The 25,567-nt window shown below is 46.8% G+C and overlaps 1 protein-coding gene across 3 annotated transcripts in view; it reads left to right on the plus strand.

Annotated features, from left to right (window-relative positions):
- Positions 1 to 8,087: 8,087 nt before the first annotated feature.
- The window catches only part of LOC146074719 (bombesin-like), a 29,118-nt gene continuing 11,638 nt past the window's right edge, over positions 8,088 to 25,567 (plus strand). The window contains exon 1 of one of the 3 annotated variants that reach the window (XM_083183140.1): positions 8,088 to 8,330. In XM_083183140.1, coding sequence (XP_083039266.1) covers positions 8,168 to 8,330 — 163 coding nt within the window. In that variant the 5' untranslated portion in view covers positions 8,088 to 8,167. The remainder of the gene's footprint in view (positions 8,331 to 25,567) is intronic. The other 2 variants (XM_083183142.1, XM_083183141.1) reach the window with 2 other exon arrangements.

The following is a 25,567-nucleotide window of genomic DNA, read 5'->3' on the forward strand; positions in this document are numbered from 1 at the left end:
GGGCCCACTTCCCTCACTTACAGTATGCCATCATCTCATTGCCAATAGCAGCACCAAACCTTTCTGTTCGTTCGTCCCACTGGGGATGTGGGTCTCATGACTACTGATGAAGCAATGTTTATAAACTTGTTCTAGTTTTATAGTATAAGTAATATTTTTAGGGTTTTTTATTTTTATTCTTTTTTATATTGTATTTTTTGTTCTATTGTCTTTCTCCTAATACAACACTAAAGGGGTTATTCTAATTTCTTCAGTCCCCCATGCGTTCGCATGGGAGACCAATGTTTTGCTTCTGTGCATGCGCAGATGCATTTCTGCACATGTGCAGATGCAGGGTGCAAGTCTAGCAGTGCGGGCGTGGGTCGGTGGCGGGGGGGGGGGAGGGGCACAGCCCATGGGAATGCCCAGTGTTTCAATGCTGGGCATTCTCATGCAAATCGCCCGGTGATGCAGGTGCAGGAGTGGGAAGCTGACATCAGCTGGCTGGCACTGCGAGTGGCAGGTGGCGTTTAGTCCACCCGCAACTCTGTGAATTGTGCAGCGTGACGTGTGGGCCAGAAAAAGGTCCCAAATGCGTTTGGTATTGCCACATAAGTGAAAAATAATAATAACAACAACCACTGAAGTTGCATAAATAAAAACTCTGTTCTGAATAAATCACCAAAATAGTGGACAAGCAGCATTTTTTATTACACTATGGACCTTATTCTGGTCCACACGCAGCGTTGCCGCCTGCCAATCACACGCGTAAGAAACAAAATAAAGCCCTATATGCTTGGCCACATTGCATTCAACTAATATTGGAGATTATCATTGATATTGCATTTTCAAGCAAGATATGCTCCAGAAACGGCATAAATTCAAGTGTGCGTATTCCCCATTGTGTGTTTGTGGAATGTACATTTGTGCATAATAGAAGTACATCCTGAATTGCCATGTTCGGCTCACTCGTTTCATCCACTACTAGTGTGAGCTTCATGAAAACATTACTTTGTAGCTCTTTATCTTTTCATAATATATCACAAGGACTTGCTGCTAAAAGGCTGTCGCCTGTGTTGTTCATTTAATAGCATACACACGTACTATCGTATCATCTCCATGATCTGTATGCACTAGGAGCTATTTTTGTGATCTCATATTGCTAAAATGTACCCTATGATACCATCATATACAGGTAATCTTTTTATATCAATCTTAGCTGCCATTCTCACTTATTATCCTTTATAGTAAAAGGCTAACCTGCTCCTCACCTCTGTGGGGGGGAATATTGGTGTTTTGCATGCTAGCAGCGGCTAGATGGTGCTTGACGAAGCAAATCAAGTGTTGTTCAGTAAAAGCAAATCTACAATTATATTATCCAGTTATTATGGATAAATATATGTTGGCTATATTTATATGTATACCTCAGGGTTGCCGACTTTATTATTCTCCTCTCCGGGAGAAGCCCGGAGAGGAGAGTTTCAGCAGCCGCTCAGGGGGCGGGGCTTAAGCGTGACATCGCTAAGGCCCGCCCCCATGATGCTAAACCAGCGAATTCAGGGACCTTCGTGGAGGGGGCGGGGCTAAAATGACGCGATTGTGTCATTTTAGCTCTGCCCCCTCTTCTGAGACCCGAGGATTGCAGCATTTTAATGCCGCGATCCGGGGGACTGCGGGGGTCCACCCTGAATCCGGGAGGGTTGCCCACCCTTCCGGGGGGCCGGGAGGGGGACCGGATTTTCGGGAGACTCCCGGAAATTCCGGGAGGGTCGGCAACCCTGGTATACCTCTGGTTTTACAATATATACTATATTCCATAGAATTGTACATGAATGTTTTATTTGTTGATGTTTACAATATTAAGATGTTTGGCAATTTACCTTTTTTCTGCAGTCTTGAAGATCAATTATATTAGCATTGATAGTTTTTTTATGGGGGGGGCTGTGTTTTATTTTTTCCGTATGATTTCTCCCCGCACCCAAGGCTGCTAATGGTTGATGATGCAAATCATCCATTCGCAGTAGTGTGGGTGAATCTTGGGTGCAGGGAGGGGGTCTGGCAGCCGGCACTGCGGGTGGCATTTGGTCCAACCGCAAATACAAAACAAATATATAATAAAAAAAAATTCAAAAATATATATACCGATTTTTCTGTGCATGGTAAATACTTACTGCTTTTCAGAATCAGAATCAGTTTTATTGGCCAGGTATACTTGCTTATACTAGGAATTATATTGGATTGCTGTGCAACAGCCAGTTAGGTACCGGTCAAACAGTGACAGTACAGAAATACATAACACATACAGGTATACGCTAGATGTACCCAGGGAATTATAGATGCAGGGAACATATATTTGCTTTGCAGCAGCGCCACTGGTCGCCGCAACAGCCAGGCAGGTAACAATACAAGCAGAGACAGTACAGTTATCACACAGGGAACACATACCCGCCGAGCCGCACTGCACCTAGGCAACCATCAGCAGCGCCACTGGTCATTGCAGCAGCCAGGTAGGTAACAGATAAGCAGAGACAGTACAATTATAGATTGCTGTGACGTGTACGAGACAGAGGAGACACTGGTGTACATATGGCTGAGTGGCACAGTTCCAAGGCAGCCATTAGCGGCACCATCTTGGTCATGCTGCTCACATGCAGCAGCAGAAGGGCTCAACAGACCTCCCTTCTTGCAGCACACCACAGGATGGTACCTTAAGCTGTAGGGGGGGGGGGGGGAGTGTGTCAGGGCCCCGTCTGGAGCTGAACTGGGGGGTAGTGGGAGAGCCAGCATGCAGGGTGAGGGGGGGAAGGACAGTCAGAAAGAGCCAGTCAGTGAGGCTGGGAGCCAGTAGTTGGAGTCCATTGGAGTTGTTGGAGCCTGCAACAACAGGGCATACCGGGAGCTCACGCCGGGCGCTGCAGCACCTGTTGCAATGCCTGTCCCAGGCTGTCTCATCGAGGGCTGTCCGCTTCCCTCCATCTCCATCCTCACCCGAGAGCACGTGGGGTTCTCTGTCTCCTCTCCCATGTGATCATGGAAAACCTCATTCTCCAGGGGGGCGGGGGGCATGCCGGGGGTTTTCCGCTTCCCACCGTCTTGTCTCCTCTCCTCTGCCTCCTCGCTCCCGTGTGGTGCCAGATCTCCGCTTCTCCAGGGGGGCGAGGACGGGAGCCAGGAGCTGTGCATGCGACCATCGCCGGCCCCACCAAAAATCAGCCTTTTGCATGTAGCCCACAAATGTTAGCTTATTTTTACACTGCAATTTAGATTTGGACATACTCCACTCAAAAAGAAATCTCTCTGCACGTTACATCTGCTCCATCTACAGTACAACATTTTGCCCAGTTGCTTACTTTTTTGAATTCACTTACAGACCCCTTATCTAGAAAAAGGGGAGGGGAGGGGACGGAGTCACATTGACAGCTACTTGTTGGGGGCATGGCCAGAGCGATAGCACAGTTTTAGTCATGCCCCCCACGTGCAAACCTCTCCCTCACTCCCCTCCATCTCTCAGCCCCTAATCTCTCTTTATCTCTCAGTGTGTACAGTGCCTGCAACAGTGAGTAATTTTAGCCCCCCTTGGCAATGAGCAATATTTGTCCCCCATGGCAACGAGCAATATTAGTCCCCCATGGCAATGAGCAATTTCAGTCCCCCTTGGCAATGAGCTATTTCAGTCCGCCTTGGCAACAAGCTATTTCAGTCTCCCTTGGCAACAAGCTATTTCATCCCCCCTTGGCAACAAGCTATTTCAGTCCCCCTTGGCAACAAGCTTTTTCAGTCCCCCTTGGCAACAAGCTATTTCAGTCCCCCTTGGCATCGAGCATGAAGTTCCTAGCAATAAGCATGTAGGTAAGTGGCACTTATGTGTCAAATGTGTAATGGGCATTACGGTTTGTTATATAGTATGTAATGGGCATTATGGTTTGTTAAATAGCATGTAATGGGCATTATGGTTTGTTATATAGTATGTAATGGGCATCAGGTGTGGCCTTATGTGTAATTGGCATTAAGGCATGCGGCTTTACGTGTAATGGGTATTACAAAGTTCGCTAAAATGTGCAATAGGCATTTTGGTGTGTGTTATAATGTTAGGCCCCGTCTACTACAAATCGGAGGGGGGGGGGGGGAAATCACGCCCTTGCTCCAGGCACCGTGGCACCTAGCTACACCACACTCTGCTGGTGTTGTGCATCTTTGTTGCACGCTAAGGGAAGTAATAGCAAAGGTTAATATATTTCATATGTATGGCTATAAAAGTCATATCATGAACTTGTAACATATCACCAGCCCTATCAAAGGGAATGGATACATTAGTGAGCAGCTAATAGTGCAACCTGTCATACTCCAAGTAGCCCTGACTCTACAATATGTCAACAATGACTTGTTTTCTTTGGGATCTGATTGGCCTCTTCCCTGTAACATCAGTGAAGGCTTCAAAGGGTCACATTTGGCATAATGTATACTTAAACACTTCAATTTCCCTCTAGAGTAATGCTCGGTTGGGCATGTAATGAGAACTCCTGTGCAATCTCATTAGCACTGATGCACTATGATGCAAGCACTGATGATATGATAAGCACTGTTACTTCGCATGTATATTTTATTCCAGCCTTAAATCTGAATGATCTGCTATTCAGTACGTGTGGCCCTGACTGTCCGTGTAAAGAATGGAAATCCATTACAAAGACAAATTTATACACATTGTATATATATATATATATATATATACACACACAAGTCACACAACCCATCACTCAGGTCTTACAGCAAAGTAACTTGTTTGCTCTGGTGCCCTCTTTTTAGAAGGTGTGCATATATTCACCCTTCATATGTCATGGTTGGGCTAATAATATATCTGCTTTGAGTGATGTTATTATGATTTACAAATTAAGAGGGTGATTAAGATGGCTTGCAAAAGCACATTTGGTTTGCTAATGGACAAAACCAAGTGCACTGCAGGTGGGGCAGATGTAACAAGTGCAGAGAGAGTTACATTTTGGGTGAGTTGTTTTGTTTCTGTGCAGGGTAAATACTGGCTGCTTTATGCTCTCACTGCAATATAGATATCAGTTTGAAGTATACACCCCACCGAAATGTAACTCTCTCTGCATGTTACATCTGCCCCACCTGCAGTGCAACCAACACCACCCGCTGGGCGTGTAAATGCCCACTCCCCGCTAGTCGCCGATTTTCTCTGCAGGTCTGCAAGTGGATGTTTTTCAAAAATATCCATTCGCAGGCTTTTGTGGGTGGCCAAAATCATTTCTAAAGCACTCGCTAATCTAAATCGCTCCCTTGTGACCTAGATTAGCGGCGCCCTGCACCAAGAACAGGGCAGGCAGCTGACATCAGGTGATGTCAGCCGCCTGCCCCCGGAAGGCAGGTGGTCACGCCCATTCGAATGGGGACACCCAGCATATTCCTGGGCACACCCAGCACGCCTCCTGCACGCCCCCTACCGCTGCGAGTGCCACTTAGACTATGCCAGTCTCCGAGGGCGCCCGCAGTGAAGACCTGCACATGCGCATAAGCGATTATGCACATGTGGAGACATAAAGCTTCGGTCGCCATAACGATCCAGAATCACCACCATGGTTTTGTTCATTAGCAAACCAAATGTGCTTTGCAAGCCAACCTGAATCACCATCCTGAATCACCCCCTAAGTATATTATTATTATCATCATCATCATTATTAATATTATTTCAATGAATATTGTTATTATATAGTGGACAATTACAATTGTAGCATGCCATAAAACAAATCCATGCAGAAAGAATTGTTATAATTAATACATGTACTGCATAAAATCCAGTATTATACACAAAACCCTGACAAACTGTGCGGCGTCTGTCTGCAGTCTAGGGTCCCAATAATGTTTGTCGGCATAACAGTGAGTGGCAGATTTATTTCTGAGTATAGAACCTTCATGTAGAGCTATACATCTGATATATGGAATATTAGATAGATAGATAGATAGATAGATAGATAGATAGATAGATAGATAGATAGATAGATAGATAGATAGATGCTATGGTATCATTAAGCAGTGCAATGCAGAGACACGGTGCATATTCACATATTTGTCTGCCAGACACATACACTGGAGCATTACTTCATCCTGCCTTTTGACGTTTCTCTGCAGACACTTTGCATGACGCGTCTATGACAGAAATGCAGACGTCAGCAAAAGTGATATCACCTCAATGACATATGGCACATGCCCCGATACGTTTATTAGGTCTTAAATAAATAATAAATGTAACAGCATACAATGGACACATTTATATAAAGTGTCATACATTTGTATATTGATGTTTTATTTAAACTGGAATATGTACAAATGTTAACCTGCTCCGGCTCTGGAATATACTGTAGTTCCGGCTAGGATGAAGGGTGACACACTGAAGGTAGAATTTGAGGTCTGATTATTCTCCACCTCATTGTGTTGCAAAAAAAACAAGCAACTAATACTGCTTTTACACTGCAAAACCTGCTTTGTCCTGGTTTTTTTAAATGTTTCTTTAACCGTGTCAGAGCAAGTTTTACCCCTTTCACACTGTATGTTGTAAACGGTATATTACTGGTTAATGATCGTTTTTGTAACTTTCATATTGAACACGTTGTGAAAGGTACGAAAACGGTAAATCGCAGTATACGACCCATTCCCTGGTACCTGGCATGCGCCCCCCTGGTACTAGGCAGTGAGTACTCCTGCTCCCCTGGTAGTAAGCAGCGCATCCCCAGCGTCCTGGGGTCCGGCAGCGGGGTCCGTTAGGTGAATGGCAGTGTGTGGCGGGGTCCATTAGGCGAATGGGAAGTCAAGGGCGGGTCCCTGTGCCGGATGGGAACTAGTAGCGCTACTAGCTCCCATCCGCCTCAGGGACCTGATTCAGCATCATTCGCTAAGCAGCGTTCTTTTGCTACTTAGCATGCAGGCTAACGCCACCCACCGGGCTTACGAACGCCCTCCCACCGTTGCACAGCGAATATACACAGTGCTCACACATACATTCGCATGCGAGCGTATATGGGGGAGAAATCATTGGAACAACAAATTATTTTTTCCCCCGTTCGCAAATAAAAGTCAGTCTGACCTGTATTTTATTTGTTTTGTGGTGGCCAAGAACGGGGCGGGCGCTGACATCATATGATGTAAGCTTTGCCACGCCTGTGTTCGCATTGGGGATGCCTATCATTTTTCTGGGCGCACTCACCATGCTTGTGGGCACGCCCAGGAAACGCTGGCTATCCCCATGTGCCAGCCCCCTGCCCGTCTCCTACGTGCCCCAATATCTACGAACGCCTTGGCGACTGTGATAATCACTGAAGGCATTCACACAGCGTCCCTGCACAGATCTGCACCATCGGTCCCTGGAGTGAATTCACTGGGGACTGAGCCATGCAGTACCAGGCCCAGTGTCCCTGCACTTACATGCTCCTGACGTATCCAGTGGAATCTGCCAGGTCCCATAGTCATGTGACTGGGTCAGTCCTACAGTCCTCCGCAGGACTGTCCTTAACCCTTTCTTTAGTGCCTAATCCTACCCCCTACCCCCATCACAACCTAACCGTAACCTCTCCACAGCTTAACTCTAATGTCGACATTCGGATAATGTCAACACATCACTTGTCAACATTTGCTGACATCTTAACTGTGGACATTGAGGTGTTGACAATATGAACACTGCCATTGTTAACCTTTTGACTACATCCTGACTGACATATATACTGTATGTACACATATATATATATATATATATATATATATATATATATATATATATATATATATATATAGTGCACACATATTCTGCAGCACTTTACAGGGATTATATTGGCCATGACAAATTCTGAGTTCCTGGCCAGCTGGTGTTGCATGGGTTACATTATATACTGTATACCTCTGATTTTTGCTCTGGTTTTCATCAGCTGCTGCTGTAGCATGATATTCTGCATCCTTCATGCATATTAGATATTTTGCATACACCTGCACACTAAAAACACACTCCCACCTTGGACAAAGAAGGGTTAAGCCTTGCACACAGCGCAAACGCGTGTGTTCTTCATCACAAGTCTGCTGCCCCCTCCCTGAGCACCTACTATATAAAGTGACTGAGGACAGAGAGGAGTTATCAGCTCAGACATCCCTCAGACTCACACATCTCAGCAGAGCACACAGCACAGTTATGTCGGCATTTCCTATCTCCAGAATCCTGCCCATAGGGTTCATTGCTCACTTGCTGCTCTTCTCTTTTCTGTCACTCTCTGTTTGTGTGGAGTTCACTGCGGACACTGGCAAACTAGGCAAATTCAATGTTCTTGAGAGAAGAGGAAACCAGTGGGCAATTGGTGAGTAGAGCCTTTAGCTTTGATGATATTCAATGTTTATTAAGTTAAAGGGTCAGTACCAGGCAGAGAAGATTGGTATGACCATAATGTCGTTTGCTCTTTATTCTAAAAAGTCAGTGTCAGGTAGGAACTAATTTGGAAGATAAGTTGAAAGGTCAGACTGATAGACATGCAGACTTAACATTAATGACTTGTTTAACCACTTAATTGGATATAATGGCTCTGATGTGCCCTACAACAATGGCAGGTTGGTAGAGTAGAAGGTAAGTGCTATGTGAAAAAAGTGCAACAGCCACAGGAATCCTATACTGCTAGATATCTTTATTGCTAAAACTTATTTACAAAATGACATTATTAGATGGAGACGTGTATATATTTGACATATAAAGGGATGGTTTTTAAATTGCTACATTGACCCAAACTACATTTAATAATTAATATCAATAACTCATGTTCTTCTTTCACTGTGTTGATTTGTTTCTTAGAACATTCACACCAATACAGATGCATGGGAAAATGTATATGTTAACATACAGAAAGTACTTACTAACAAAAACATAATAGTACACTTTCAATGAATGCAAATTTTATGTGGCTCATTATACTGAAATGAAACTGTTATCGTAGATTAATTTGTTGTGTTGTTATAGCTCTTGTTCTACTTGTATGTAAAACATGCTGCTTAATAGTGTAGATCAGCAATAATGGTAAAGCAAGTTGTACTCAGCATTATTGGGTACATATTGGGCTGCTAGCGCCAACCAATAGTCAGCAACACAGAAGTATTTATATTAGTCTACCAGTATTTACATCATATTTTATTTACAGTTTTTTTTATAGCGCAGCGTATTCCGTTGCGCTTTACATACATTTACAGACTATTATAGTCTGTATTTGTGCGTAACATTATATTGACAGTTATTGACTTTTTTTTTATTAAACAAAGAAAGAAGTGAAAGTGTCAATAATCACATTTTATAGCTGCAGAGAGATCACACTTCACCTTCTATCTCTGGACAGAAGACAAATAGATCTGTCACACATTTCTATTAATTACATTGTAGGATGTGACATTTTATTAGCAGGGCATCATTGCAAAAAGAAAAAGTTAATTAAAATTGCGAGACCTAAAGATACAGTATTACCATCACCCCTCACTTACCAAGCGAGCCTTTGCTGTAGTGGTTGCGTCTTTACACCTCCTGCTGAAGGAAGAAGGCAACCTCAGGGGTCCTTTCTCTTTAGGGCACATTTTATATTACAATTTAGCTCCCACAAACAGCTTTTTTGGGCTATTCTGTGGTCTCAAATTATTTACCTTGTTTGTAGCCACATAGCAATGAGGTAATTAAGATAGTTACTGTACTATTCTATGTCCTTGCTACCCACAGAAGAACTTCTGTTTGGTGATGTATTCTGCCTATTTGTGTGCAAGCGCCAATTTCTATTGCACATCCGAAGATGGTAGTGTGTGTAGGGGTTCAAGTGTGTGTGTGTGTGTGTGTGTGTGTGTGTGTGTTTGTGTGTGTGTAGGGTGAGAATGTTCAAACTTTTGTGCTGGAGGACGAATAGACCTTTTGCATCCAACTAGTGCCCCGTTCAGACCGCAAAATGCAGGGTCGCACCGGGACTTTGAAATGGCATATTCCATTGCGCTTTACAATTGGAATCAACAGTGATAAGACAAACTTTGTGATTACAGACAGACATAGAGGTTGGAGGGCCCTGCTTGCAAGTTTACAATCTATAGGATGTATACACACTATCTATAGTACACAGGGCCGGCGCCACCACTAGGCAGGTCTAGGCATTTGCCTAGGGCGCTGGCCACTGGAGGGCAGCAGTTCACCCCTCGCCCCCCGTGCAAAGGGGGTACCTGCTGCGCCGTCTGGGGAGCGGGCAGGGGGGTCCATGCCGGCTTCTGACAGGAGCCTGATGTGGTGTCCTTGCCGCTCGGGTACCTGCGGCGCTGTGTATAAAGCTGGCGGTGGGTCCCTGCAGTGAATAAGAACTAACTAGTGCTATGTGGCGGCGCGGGAAGCGCTGCCAGGTTTGAAAACACTGGCCGCATGCTGATTCAGCGTGCGGCCAGTGTTTTCAAAACAGAAGCGCTTCCCGCGCCGCCGTATAGCGCTAGCTATTTCTTATTCACTGCAGGGACCCCCCGCCGCCGCCAGCTTTATACACAGCGCCGCAGGTACCCGCGCGGCAAGGACACCGCTGCAGGCTCCTGTCAGACGCCAGCATGGACCCCCCTGCCCGCTCCCCAGACGGTGCAACAGGTACCCCCCACCCCCGGCGCGCCCCCACCCCAACTTGCCTGGGGCGCTCCTGTGCCTTGCACCGGCCCTGAACGTACAGCAGTCCCAGAAAATTACCAAGAACAGTCCTGACGGGGTTTAATTAGAATGAAAGCTTTTGAAGGTTATGTGGGCATTTCAGGAATTTGATAGGCTTGACTGATGTCATCTGGGGGGTGTGCCAGAGTGGGGGAGCATCATCGGGGGAGAAGGCAGCACTTAGAGCTGGCGCTGATCCAAGCGCTGCCTCCTCCATTGGTGTGAACGGGAATCAGGTTGCTCAACCAAGTTACCCTGTTCACACCGCAAAGCAACACAGCAACGAACTGGAAAGAACCCTTATTTTTTACCGGTTGGTATTGCCGTGTTGATACTGGTTTGCGGGACCTGGTAACCCCTTTCATATTGCACCAATTACCGGGTCGAACTGGCAAGAAACCGACATGAACCCGGTAATTAGGTGCGATGTGACAGGGGTAAAATGCTAAAATGAGTCTGATACTATGTAATAATCAAATCAAATCAGATCATTACTGATCAGGGACAGACTGGGGGTCTGAAACAGCGCCCAGGATTCTAGTGCACATGGCAAGGGGGTGCAGTCATGACTTTTTACCATTTTTCTGTATGTTGCCTCCCCTCTCCTTCCTGGGTTCCGGCAGCGTAGCTGATAAATCCCCTTTAGTAAGTTCAGCCTCTGGCTTCATCATAAGTTATCAGACCATGTGATCATACAGGCTCATAGTACACACACACAGAGTTCCTGGGTCTTGAGGGCTGCAGCTGCATCATAGTTTACAGGCTCAGCCTGCTGCTTAAATCACCAGCGATGTAGTGTAGGGTATAGAGGGGTAAGTGATGTAATGTATAGAGGGTCAGTGGTGTAGTGGTGAGTATAGAGGGGTCAGTGATATAGTGGTGGGTATAGAGGGGTCAGTGATATAGTGGTGGGTATAGAGGGGTCAGTGGTGTAATAGCAGGTATAGAGGCGTCAGTGGTGTAGTGGTGGGTATAGAGGGGTCAGTGGTGTAGTAGCAGGTATAGAGGAGTCAGTGGTGTAGTGGTGGGTATAGAGGGGTCAGTGATGTAGTATATGGTATAGAGGTGTCAGTAATGTAGTGTAGAGCGTCAGTGATGTAGTGTCGGGTTTAGAGGGGTCAGTGGTGTAGAGATATGTTCATTCTTTTTTTTTTTAAAGGGAGGATTTTTACCAAAATAATTTTTGCCCGGCCCCCATTTGGTCTAGAACTGGCCCTGAATTTAACATTTGCACAATCTATTCTTTAGCAATCTACAATGTCCCTATAGGTTTGTTTCTTTCAATTAGCAGTAGAATCATTTTCATCTACAGTAGCTTAGACCTGCAAATGAGTTGCATGTAAACAGACTACCCTTTTTCTATTGCAACAGATGTTCTTGAATATAATTGTTACGACAAATCCATGCCTTCTTCAGTTGGTTCAGAGTCAATAATATTACACTGTTTTTCATAAAATCAAGTTTCACAAATATTAGGAAATTATTAGGAAATCAAAGAAAATGTAATAGGAAGTAACTTTGGCAGCTGAATTGTTAGACAACTACATGAAACAGTTTTTTTTTCACAATCACAGAAATCATGAAAACACCATATACTATAATTACTATTAAGACTACTATGATGCTGCCTCACCTGCTGCCAAATCAGTAGGAACATGAAAGGATTATAAAATAGGACAAAGGAGAAATAGTAATAATCCTGGTCAGGTGATTTGTTATTAGCACTCCCAGCATTTTACATCACAGTGCAAATTGAATTTCACACAGAATTATGTAATCGTGCTCAACTTTCCCATTACCATAGGCAAATAAAGTATAATAAATATTTTGAGTAGAACATATAAAAATGTCTATATCATCACAAGGGCAACAATAACTATTCAAAACATTAAATAGTTATTGCAACAGTAAAAAAAAACAATTGATACTTTATAATCACTGCTTATGTATCCACTTTACATCACCTTAGGGGCGGGATGTACTAAGGGGAACATGTGGTAAAACCCCTGTTTTACCGCATTTTCCTATGTATTAAAACCCCACCGCCACGATACCGCATAGTAGGTTATCGCCACCTTTGGGTGGCGATACCCTATAGAAGCCTATGGGCTTCTTTTCGCTGCCCGCCGCCTCCGCCGCAACCCCGCCACCTCACCGACACCCCCCCTCCAGCTTAATTCTTGCAGGTCCTCCTGGACCCCGGAAAGTAAGCCCTTCCTCCCCCTAGCAACGCAGCCGGACGTCCTTCCGGCTGCAGGGGGGAGGAAGAGGCGCCGGGGACTGAAATCTCCTTTTACAACCCTCTAGAAGAGGTGCTATCAACTTGGGAGCTGGTTGACTCAGACAGTCGGGATCCCGACTGTCAGTATACCGAGATTAGAATCCTGACTGATCAACAGCCTGACAGTTGCAATTCTGACCAACAGGCAACAGGTGTTATTCTCCATGAGCCCCATAGAGGGAGAATAGAACCTGTGGCATGCCACAGAGCCCGCAGCATAGCGATCACAGCAAACCCTCAAGAGTCCAGGATTCCGATTGTCAGTATACTGACCGTCGGGATCCCAACTGTTGGGAGCAGCGCTTTGTAGTAGGGTCTGCGCACTAGAGCACTCAGACCCTACTGAATATGTATGTTGCTGCGCCATTTTTCCGGCAATACCGGCAGCACTCCTGCCACTGCCACTGGCCTCCAGATGGTAAGAATTAGAAATATGAGTGCAGCATGTGCGATGTGGGTGACCCTGGGACTCACCCATTATCGATACACCACTGTGTGTGACTGTGGGAAATATCTCATTGTATGCCCATGATATCTGATGGGTATCAGAATGTCAGGTAAATGTCTGTCAGTCTGACTTGATATATCTGTTCGGCAGGGGGTTTTCATTAACTTACCAGAGCAGCATTAGAATGTACACCAAACCGTACCCCACAGGTTGCAGGAGAGTAGGTAGATATACCCCTTACCCAAACAGTACCCATCAATCACCCCCCATATCTGAACAGTGCCTAGCATGAAAACCCCCTCAGTACCCAAACACTGGGTTTAGCATACACCCTATACAGTGCTCAGCTTAAAGGCTCCCCTGCCACCTAAACATTGCCCAGCAAAACCACAAAATATACACTCCATAACAATAGTGCCAGACAAACATTCATAACAGAATGTCCACATGGAATACTGTTGAAAATGTCCCTCCCAAAATGACTGCCACTTCAGGGAGACAGTTGTGAAGGATGGAGGAGAAAGTAGCTATTTTAGGAGGGACAGACATGTAATAGAGGTTTAAGTGTGTGAAAAGAGGCAGGCGGTAACAGCAGTCCCCGTGAGTGCCAGGATCATCATTCCATGCAGGGGGAATCCCTGATAATTGGCATGGTAGTGTGGCATCATTTGTAAGGGGCATTATTAATGTGGGGGCATAATATGGTGTCAGGGGCATTTACTGTATGGGTCATAATATGATGATGGGCATAAAATGGTGTCAGGGGTTTTAATGTGTGGGGCATAATATGGTGCAAGCGCATACCTTTGGGGAATAATATGGTGAAAGATGCATTACTGTATGATGCATAATATGGTGCAAGGGGCATTATTGTGTGTAGCATAATATAGTGTATGGCCCACTTAATGTTATAAGGGACATTACTGTGTGTGTGACCTAATATGTAATTGGTATTTCTATAAGAAGGAAATGACAAATAATGTAAGGGGCATGAATCAGGACTTTTTTCCCCTTTGGTGGGCCAATGTCTGGGGGTGCAGTGTGAAAAACTGGGAGTGCAAGGTAGTCATTCCCACACCCCTTTTTTGGAAGTCCATTCCCTCAGCTTGCAATGGTTTTGTATTTAAAATGCCTATGAGTTGCAGGGAGCACCATTTTTACTGTTCACACTGGGAGCCCAGTTGTCCAGAAATGGTCCTGATTTAACCATATGTGCTCAAGCATGTACTGTACAGTATTATCACTAAAACCAGCACTGTTATTGTGCCTGAGGACTAAGGTTGGTAGGGCTAGATTTAGGGCCTAATAGGCCTGGAGCTGAAAATGTTCAGGGGCCTGTTATGAGAAGTCTAGGAGATGAGTCCAATGCCATGCAGACATGCAGAACACATCAGTGGCGTAACTATGAAAATTTCTCCCCCCTGCCACAAATCTTTTGCGCCCCCCCCCCCCGACCCCCTTACCTCGACCCCAACCCACCCAACCCCCTTACGCCTCCACATAGTGCCGCTGCGTCTTCCCGGGGACCTTCCGCCAGCGAATCAGTCTGTGGTCCGGCTCTCCATCTCCCTGCTGTCCAGGCCCCTGCTGCTATAAAAATGTGTCACTCAGAAAATGGCTGCCCCCATACAGCAGACCGTTTTTAAGGATGCTAGAGGTGGCCTCCGCCTCCTCAAGCATCCTCAAAAATGGTCTGCAGTATGGGGGCAGCCATTTTCTGTGTCATTTTTCATGGCAGCAGGAACCGGGAGAGCAGGGAGACAGAGAGCCGGACTGCAGACTGATTCGTCGGCGGGAGGTCCACGGGCAGACGCAGCAGGTAACAATAGCCCCACAGCCCCCCCCCCCCCCATCGCCCTCACCTTTAATCGTGGGGGCTGCGGGGCGATAGTTACGCCACTGGAACACATACACTATAAGCCCCAGTGCCTCCCTAAATATATGAAGGTATAAAGTACATAAATGTGTAAAATAGGAATGCACATTCAAGCTGGTGTCTGTCTGGTGATCATGCTACCATGGTGATTGGCCTATTTTTATGTGGAGGCCTGGAGCTGCAGCTCCATCTGCCCCATTGTAATACACCTTTTACACTAAATATCAATTTTGAGACCTGGCATTAAACTGACGTAAAATGTATTTGCTAAAGAGAAACACAATTACTGTATGTGCAGATGCAAAGTTGGACCAATCAAAAGAAGCATATGGTCTAAATGTATGTAAATACATTTGTTTTGATAGTGTAATAAGCAACTGTTCTATTCGTTTTGAAAATGAATCTATTACAGAAGGTATTATATTATTTTTTCGCGGGATGCAGTGTAAATCCCGGCGGTCGGGATCCCGGCGTTCAGAATCCCGACGCTGGAATCCCGACCGCCGAAATCCCGACACTTTCTCCCTTCCTGAGGAAGCCGCTGAGGGACGTAAGGCGGAGAAACGCATTGAGAGGGGACACAAAGGCTGTCAAACCATCTAGCTGTCAGATGGAATAATTGAAGAGCGCTAAAGTTATGTGTAAAGGTTGGTATTGGACGTGTAAAGAGTGGTAAAAAAGAGATGGATGATAGGATATTAAGTAGAGTGGTACCTGTAAAGGAAAATGGGTTATTATAAATGTTTACACCCTTTTGGGGAAAATTTATAATGGATGGAAGGTTCCAGCCTGTCCCTATCTTACCCTATACTCTGTGTCTTCTCTGTGCCGTGATGGTTTAGACAGGTGCAGGTGTGATCCTGCAGCCGCTGCTCCGTGCGTGAGTAGGGGGTGTCCGGATGGTGCCGTAGCGGTGATGTTCTTCTTGCAGTACAAGTACTGCTAGCACTGGCCGTGTCACTGATGGAATCGGAAGCTCCTAGCGCTTCAGATGTTAGCTGTCACGGCACAGAGAAGACACAGAGTATAGGGTAAGATAGGGACAGGCAACAGCTGGAACCTTCCATCCATTATAAATTTTCCCCAAAAGGGTGTAAACATTTATAATAACCCATTTTCCTTTAGAGGTACCACTCTACTTAATATCCTATCATCCATCTCTTTTTTACCACTCTTTACACGTCCAATACCAACCTTTTGTTACGCTGGGTGGCTGGTAGAACGTCAGGCGTGAGCCCGTAGCCGGGACCGCCGGTCAGGACGGCCACAGCGAACCCTACACTCTCTCTGTTGGGTTCCTCTGGCAGATGACTGGCCACTGCGAAAGCTAGTGTTCACCTGTGGCCGCCGCGTCCGAAGGAGCGAGTTATGCCCGCTCCAGCCCCGATGCAGCCAGGTCTTATTTTGGGACAAGTGACCAGCGATCGTCAGAGGTAACACAAGAGGCGACTCTAACTACAGGGCCTAACTGAAATAACACACCCTGACTGCTGGCACCAAGCCAAGGACGGGGATGCGACCCAGTCGCAAACACAAAGAGGATAACACGGGGAATTCCCACCATGCGATAAAATACTAAACCAAAAGCATTCCCCAAAACGACAGAGGAACGTAACAGGAGATATGCCCTGCCTAACAATAAGAAATAAAGAGAGGTACAGAATGAATCCTGTTGCTAACAGAGACCAACAGGGTAGGTCCAAGAACACAGGGACCAAATCTCACACAAAGAAATGGCTGCGTAGCCAAAGTGTAACATAAGGAAAACAAGAAGGTAATAAGCCCCAAAAACAGGGGATAAAGAGTAAAGCTCCTAAAGGAGCACTCACGTGACCCCAGGAGGGGGAGCAGGGTAAACCAAGGCTGGGAAGCACCAGGACTGACACCAGAAGACTCTTGGAGCAGGGTCTGGGAACAGGCAAGGCGACCAGGACAGCTTGGAGGACAAGCTATAACCGGCGCCATATTGCCTGTGAGCATCCCTTAAAAGGGATACAACAGCCAATGAGATGGCCCTGCCGGAACCAGCCCCCGGCTACTAATTATTTCAGGTGGCCGAGCGCGCGACTCCCGGCGTCCCCTGTTGCTAAGCAACCGCTGGGAGGCTGCAGGGGAGCGCCGGGAGCTGATCTGTGGATGTCCGCGCTGGGCGGACGTGACGACACTCCGCCGGGCTGAAGTGACCTCCGGACGCTCGGCTGAGCCAGGCGGAAGCGCTGTGTGCACCTCCTGTGCACCCGGCCGCCGAGCGTCAGAAGAGAAAGGAGAGTCCCTGCAGCGGCGCCCACGCCGGGCGGAGGTACCTGCCGGACGCTCGGCTAAGCCGGGCGGAAGCGGCATGTGCACCTCCTGTGCACCCGCCCCCGGCCGCCGAGCGTCAGGGCTATTAACAGTACCCCCCCCTTGAGGAGGGGTCAACAAACCCCTACCACCGGGTTTGTACGGAAATTCCCGAAAGAATAGCCTTTTAAGGTTGGGCGCATGTAAATCCTTCTCGGGAACCCACAACCTTTCTTCAGGACCGAAGCCTCTCCAATGCACTAAAAACTGCAGAGAACCCCTAGAGAACTTAGAATCCAGTATCTTCTCCACCTGGAACTCCTGCTGTCCCCGCACCACCACCGGAGAGGACCCAGGGTTAATCCTGCGGGGAAACCTTAGTGAGAAGAAGACCGGTTTCAGCAGAGAGGCGTGAAAAGTGCTGGCAATCTTGAGGGATTTGTGCAGCAAAAGGCGAAAGGCCACCGGATTAACCCTTTTTACAATACGAAAGGGACCGATATATCTTGGCCCTAACCTCGCCGACTGTTGGTGGAGTTTGATATTACGGGTGGACAACCACACCCAGTCACCGACTTTGAATTGACAAGGACGTCTGGATTTGTCAGCGAACATTTTCTCCTTCAAGGCAGCTTCCTTGAGAGCCTCATGGGTTCTTTTCCAGATAACTCTGAGGTGAGAAACAGAAGGAAAAGAAGACTTGGGGGCTTCTGGTCCTAAAGCATTGGCCCGTGGATGAAAACCAAAAACCACAAAAAAGGGGGAGGCTTTCGATGCAGAGTGGTAGGCATTATTATACGCGAATTCTGCTAATGGCAAAAAGCGCACCAAATCATTTTGCAGTTTGTATACAAAACATCTTATGTACTGCTTGAGGGATTGATTCAGTCGCTCCGTCTGCCCGTTCGATTGCGGATAAAAAGCTGAGGTTAGACTGATCTTTATTTTGAGACAGGAGCAAAAAAGTCTCCAAAATTTTGCTACAAACTGTGGACCTCGATCAGAAACAATATTGGAAGGCAAACTATGAAGCCTGTACACATGTTGTAAGAACAACCCGACCAACTCCTTGGCGGACGGTAATTGTTTCAGCGCCACAAAGTGTGCCATTTTAGAAAATCTGTCAATGATGACCCAGATAACTTGACACTGAGATGACACGGGTAACCCAACTATAAAATCCATGGCCAGGTGAGACCACGGCCTGGAAGGAATGGATAAGGGGATCAGAACCCCAAGGGGCCTGGACCTAGGAACTTTATGTTGGGCACACACTGGACAAGACAACACAAATTCCCTGGCATCCCGTGCCATCCCTGGCCACCAAACCACCCGGGATAAGAGGTCTAAGGTTTTAACAATCCCAGGATGACCAGCAATTTTGGAATCATGTAGTTCCGACAAAACCCTACGTCGAAGAGATCCGGGTACAAATAATCGAGAAGCTGGGGTTTGGGCAGGAGCCTGATCTTGAGCTTGACGAATTAACCCCTCCAACGTCTGATTAATCCCTGCATGTATACAAGTAGCTGGCAAAATAGGAATTTTGCTAGTCTTGATCTCGTGTTGGGGAAGAAAACAGCGAGAAAGGGCGTCAGCTCTACTGTTCTTTGAACCAGGCACGTAGGAGATAATGAAGTTAAACCGCATAAAGAACAGTGCCCAGCGGGCTTGCCGAGCATTGAGCCTTTTGGCTGTTTCAATGTATTGTAAGTTCTTGTGGTCAGTAAGAACCAAAATTTGGTGAATAGCTCCTTCCAACCAGTGACGCCATTCGTCAAAGGCCCATTTGACCGCAAGCAATTCTCTATTCCCTACGTCGTAATTAGTCTCAGCCGAAGAGAATTTTCTGGACATGAACGCACAGGGATGTACTTCTTGAGACTCTGGATCTCTTTGGGACAGAACAGCTCCGGCCCCCACTTCGGAGGCATCCACCTCTACTATGAAGGGGAGATCTGGGTCCAGATGTCTCAATACGGGAGCTGAGACGAAGGCCTGTTTAAGAGTTTGGAAGGCTCGCTCCACTTGTGGAGACCATTTGGATGGATCGGCCCCTTTCTTGGTTAGGGCAACCAAGGGCGCTACTATAGAAGAAAAAGAATGGATAAAGCGCCTATAATAGTTGGCAAATCCAAGAAATCGTTGGACAGCCTTCAAGTTGGTGGGTCGTGACCAATCCACGATGGCTTGTAGTTTCTTGGGATCCATCCAAAATCCCTCAGAGGAAATTATGTATCCCAGGAATGATACTTGGGACACCTCAAACTCGCATTTTTCCAGTTTAGCGAACAGCTGATTCTCCCTTAATTTTTGTAAAACTTGTCTTACTTGGCTCCTATGTGAGTTCACATCTCGGGAAAAAATCAAAATGTCGTCCAAGTACACGACCACGAATTGACCCAAAAAATCACGGAGGACGTCATTAATCAGATCTTGAAAGACGGCAGGGGCGTTGGAAAGACCGAAAGGCATTACTAGGTACTCATAATGCCCAGATTGAGTACTAAATGCCGTCTTCCATTCGTCCCCTTCCTTGATTCGAATAAGATTGTACGCACCTCTGAGATCAATCTTAGTAAAGACGGTGGCAGATCTTAATTGATCAAAGATTACCGAAATCAAGGGAAGGGGATATGTGTTTTTCACCGTGATCTTGTTAAGCGCACGGAAATCAATACAAGGCCTGAGAGAGCCATCTTTCTTTTCTACAAAAAAGAAGCCGGCACTAAGGGGTGATTTTGAGGGTCGGATGAAGCCCTTTTTAAGGCTCTCCTGGACGTATTCTTCCATAGCCTTGGTCTCGGGGATCGACAAGGCATACAACCTCCCTTTAGGCAGAGGAGCATGGGGAATTAACTTGATGGCACAGTCGTAGGAACGATGTCGAGGGAGATTGTCTGCTTTTCCCTTCGAGAAAACATCAGAAAAATCCATATAAAAAGAAGGAATCTCGGAAAGAGACACAGCAGCCTGGACCAACGGGATGTGCACACATTGTTCGGAGCAGAAAGGACTCCAACGAGCAATCTCTCCAGAACTCCAATCAATGACCGGGTTATGTTTAACTAACCAAGGATGACCCAAGACGATGGGGACTCCCGGACAAGAGGTCAATAAAAATGTAATTTCTTCAGAATGACACAAACCTACGGTAAGCCGCACTAAAGGAGTTTGAAAGGAAATATCCCCGTTGGAAAGCACATTCCCGTCTAAACCCCGCAGGGTGATAAAACCATTGAGTCTGAGAAGGGGGATACCAAGACTACAGGCTAAAGTAATGTCTAAGAAGTTTCCTGCAGCACCACTGTCAATAAAGGCAGTCCCAGAAAAATTATTCTCTTGAAAAGAGATGCAACAAGGAGCTAGTAACGAATCTTGAGAGGAAAAAAGCTGAAGGCCTAAGTGAACCCTCTCCACGTTCACTTGGCCTGAGCTTTTACTGGCCTAACTGGACAATTGCGGAGAAGATGCCCTTTGCCTCCACAATATAGGCAAAGGCCGGTACTGAACCGGCGGGCTCTTTCTTCCGGGGAGATGCGAGTCGCCCCTATTTGCATGGGTTCCTCGCTGTCCTCGGGAACCAAGGGAACAAATGGAAGCGGACGTACTTGAGCCCCTCGCTCAGACCTTCGCTCGCGTAGGCGGCGGTCAATGCGAATAGCCAACTCCATTAATTTATCTAGAGAGGTTGGCACTGGATACTGGATTAGGCTATCTTTGATGGCATCAGAAAGCCCACAACGGAATTGACTTCTTAAAGCAGCGTCATTCCAGCCGCAGTCATTAGACCAACGGCGGAATTCGGTACAGTAAGCCTCTGCTGGGTCTTTTCCCTGTTTAAGGGCCCGGAGATGGGTTTCCGCGGAAGCCTCTCTGTCAGGATCATCGTAGAGTAAGCCCAGAGACAAAAAGAAACTCTCCACAGTCGCCAAGACTGGACTATCGGCCGGGAGACCAAAGGCCCAGGTTTGCGGAGCTCCTTGCAGGAGTGACATTACTAAGCCCACTCGCTGGGTTTCTGAACCAGAGGACCGAGGTCTTAGTCGAAAATACAACTTACAACTCTCACGGAAGTTGAAAAAGGCCCTACGATCCCCGGAAAAACGGTCAGGCAAATTAACTTTGGGTTCCAGAACCCCTGGATCTGGAGATCGGACCCTTTGCTCCTGAGTAGCAACTTTCAAAGATAAATCTCGCACCATCTGAGTTAAACCCTGTACCTGGTCTGAAAAAGTCTGAGGAGTGGGATTCATTTCTAAGTCTGCCTGAATGGTTGCTATATAAAAGAAAAATTTATATAACCTGTATGGCCGGTTATAATGTTACGCTGGGTGGCTGGTAGAACGTCAGGCGTGAGCCCGTAGCCGGGACCGCCGGTCAGGACGGCCACAGCGAACCCTACACTCTCTCTGTTGGGTTCCTCTGGCAGATGACTGGCCACTGCGAAAGCTAGTGTTCACCTGTGGCCGCCGCGTCCGAAGGAGCGAGTTATGCCCGCTCCAGCCCCGATGCAGCCAGGTCTTATGTTGGGACAAGTGACCAGCGATCGTCAGAGGTAACACAAGAGGCGACTCTAACTACAGGGCCTAACTGAAATAACACACCCTGACTGCCGGCACCAAGCCAAGGACGGGGATGCGACCCAGTCGCAAACACAAAGAGGATAACACGGGGAATTCCCACCATGCGATAAAATACTAAACCAAAAGCATTCCCCAAAACGACAGAGGAACGTAACAGGAGATATGCCCTGCCTAACAATAAGAAATAAAGAGAGGTACAGAATGAATCCTGTTGCTAACAGAGACCAACAGGGTAGGTCCAAGAACACAGGGACCAAATCTCACACAAAGAAATGGCTGCATAGCCAAAGTGTAACATAAGGAAAACAAGAAGGTAATAAGCCCCAAAAACAGGGGATAAAGAGTAAAGCTCCTAAAGGAGCACTCACGTGACCCCAGGAGGGGGAGCAGGGTAAACCAAGGCTGGGAAGCACCAGGACTGACACCAGAAGACTCTTGGAGCAGGGTCTGGGAACAGGCAAGGCGACCAGGACAGCTTGGAGGACAAGCTATAACCGGCGCCATATTGCCTGTGAGCATCCCTTAAAAGGGATACTACAGCCAATGAGATGGCCCTGCCGGAACCAGCCCCCGGCTACTAATTATTTCAGGTGGCCGAGCGCGCGACTCCCGGCGTCCCCTGTTGCTAAGCAACCGCTGGGCGGCTGCAGGGGAGCGCCGGGAGCTGATCTGTGGATGTCCGCGCTGGGCGGATGTGACGTCACTCCGCCGGGCGGAAGTGACCTCCGGACGCTCGGCTGAGCCGGGCGGAAGCGCTGTGTGCACCTCCTGTGCACCCGCCCCCGGCCGCCGAGCGTCAGAAGAGAAAGGAGAGCCCCTGCAGCGGCGCCCACGCCGGGCGGAGGTACCTGCCGGACGCTCGGCTAAGCCAGGCGGAAGCGGCATGTGCACCCGCCCCCGGCCGCCGAGCGTCAGGGCTATTAACACCTTTACACATAACTTTAGCGCTCTTCAATTATTCCATCTACCTTTCTCCTTATAAGAGCTGCTCAAACTGACACCCCTGTATTACCACAATACAAATGTGCACATGTTTGTAGGGACTTGAACTCTGACCATTAATCCTGCTAATTAGCTCTGTCAATGAGCAACAAATATCCGCAATTGCATGCCTAAACAAACTAACCAGTTCTATCATTGAGGGGGGAGTTCTTGTTGTGTTGGTCTGTGTGTCTTGTGTGTCTATATTGACCAAATATATTGTGTTTTAATATATAATAATTTTTATTAAATATTTTCATATATTCAGTACAGCGCTGTTCCTATCTTTCTTTTTTGTTTCTGTGAATTTAAAAGGGGTTTTGGTAATCCCCCTACGGGTTCAACAGCAGTGCAGAATATACAATCAGCGCTCATTATCATTCTGTGGAGGAAGAAGTGACCCATGGATTTGGCTGACAGCAGGTCATTTGTGACTTTCACTAGGGCAGTCTCAGTGGAGTGAAGTGGGCAAAAGCCAGATTGAAGGGGATCAAGGATGGAGTGGTCAGACAGATAGCTGGTGAGATGCCTGTAAACCAGACGTTCAATTTTAGAGGCAAATGGGAGAAGAGAGATAGGGCGGTAGCTTGTGGGAGATAAAGGGTCCAGGTTTGGTTTTTAAGAATAGGTGAGACCAGAGCATGTTTGAAGGGTGAGAGAGAGATGCCAGTAGAAAGGGACAGGTTAAAGAGGTGAGCAAGGTGGGAGCAGCAAGTGGGGGAGAGGGAATGGAGGAGACCAAGTGACAGGTAGTGGGGGAGAGGGTTCAAGGGACAGGTAGAGGGGGAAGAGGATGAGATGAGGGAGCGGACTTCCTCAACTGTAGTAAGGCAGAAGGATGACAGAGTTTGGTAGTTGGGCGGGGAGGATGATTCGGGTGGGTGGGCAGCAGAGGGGGTATGGGAGGAGATATCATGTCGGATTATCTCAATTTTAGAGAGGAAGAAGTAGGCAAAGTCAGTGGCAGTGAGGGATGAATGGAGGAGGGGTGGAGCAGGATGAAGTAGAGTGTTGAAAGTTTCAAAGAGATGGCGGGGACTGGAGGATGAGTGATTTGAAAATAGATTGTTTGGCAAAGGAGAGCAGCGCTGTAGGAGGAGAGAATAAACTTGAAATGCGTTCAGCAGAGCGTGCACATTTTTGCAAGAATCATGTTAGTTTGTTGTGCCAGGGTTGGGGTTTAGAGCAGTGGTTCCCAACCCTGGTCCTCAAGTACCCCCAACAGTGCACGTTTTCCAGGTCACCCGGCAGGTGCACTCATTATTCAGGCACATTTGAAAAGATCCACAGGTGGGGCACATTTGAAAAGATCCACAGGTGGAGCTAATTATAGCACTTGTGATTCTGTGTTGAGACCTGCAAAACATGCACTGTTGGGGGTACTTAAGGACCCCGGTTGGGAACCACTGGTTTAGAGCATTGGAGGGGGTAAGTGTGGAGGGGGCTACAGAGTCGAGAGCAGAGGTGAGAGAAGAGTAATAGAAAGAGGCAGCCTGGTTGGCACAGGTCATAGTAGAAAGAGGAGATAGGAAAGTCTCCAGGTTAGATAGGACAGTAGGGTCAAGAGACCCGAGGTTGCGTCTGGTGACTGTGGGTCTGGGCAATGAGGGGAGAGGGGAGGATGAGAGGGTGAAAGAGAGCAGATTGTGCTCAGAGAGTGGGAAGGAAGAATTCAGAGAGATTGCAATGGTGGGTGAAGACTAGGTCAAGGGAGTGTCCGAGATTATGAGTGGGGGTGGAGGTCCATTGAGAAAGTCCAAAGGAGGTGGAGAGGTCAATAAGATTAGAGGAGGCAGCATTATTGATGTCAATAGGAATGTTAAAGTCACTGGGGATGATAGAGGGGAGGTCTGGTCAAGAAAGTGTGGAAGCCAGATGCCCTGACTAGCATGCTTACCCATGGAGTTTACCAACAACTTTTGAATTTACATTTACTCTGTTACTGCAATGTTCCTACCTTTTGCTTTATAACATATTTTTATAAGACAATGACAATGGGGGTTATTTTGGGTCACTCCTTCTGGCAAATTCCTTCTTAGATGGACAAAACCATGTGCACTGCAGGTGGGGTAGATGTTACTTGTGCTGAAGGAGTTGGATTTGGGTGGGGTTTTACTTCAAAGTGAGATCAATATTGCAGTGTAAAAGTAAAGTAGTCAGTATTTTCCCTGCACAGAAACAAAATAACTCACCCAAATCTAATTCTCTCTCTGCATATCCCCCCCTCCTGCAGTGCACATGGTTTTGTCCAACTAAGAAGGAATTTGCCAGGTGTAAATCATAATAATACCTAGTGTCACAAAATAATACACATAATAATATGGATAAATGATAATGACAAGTACAAAGTAAAATTAGTTGCAAAATGTAAAATTGAAGTTTTAAAAGGTGCATTGGATACATTAATCCAATTGTAATATGCTTCTCTATACAAGAAACTGTAAAT

The sequence above is a fragment of the Crinia signifera genome, chromosome 4 (genome assembly GCF_055691185.1).
Source record: "Crinia signifera chromosome 4, ASM5569118v1, whole genome shotgun sequence".
In the NCBI taxonomy this organism is placed as follows: Eukaryota; Metazoa; Chordata; class Amphibia; order Anura; family Myobatrachidae; genus Crinia; species Crinia signifera.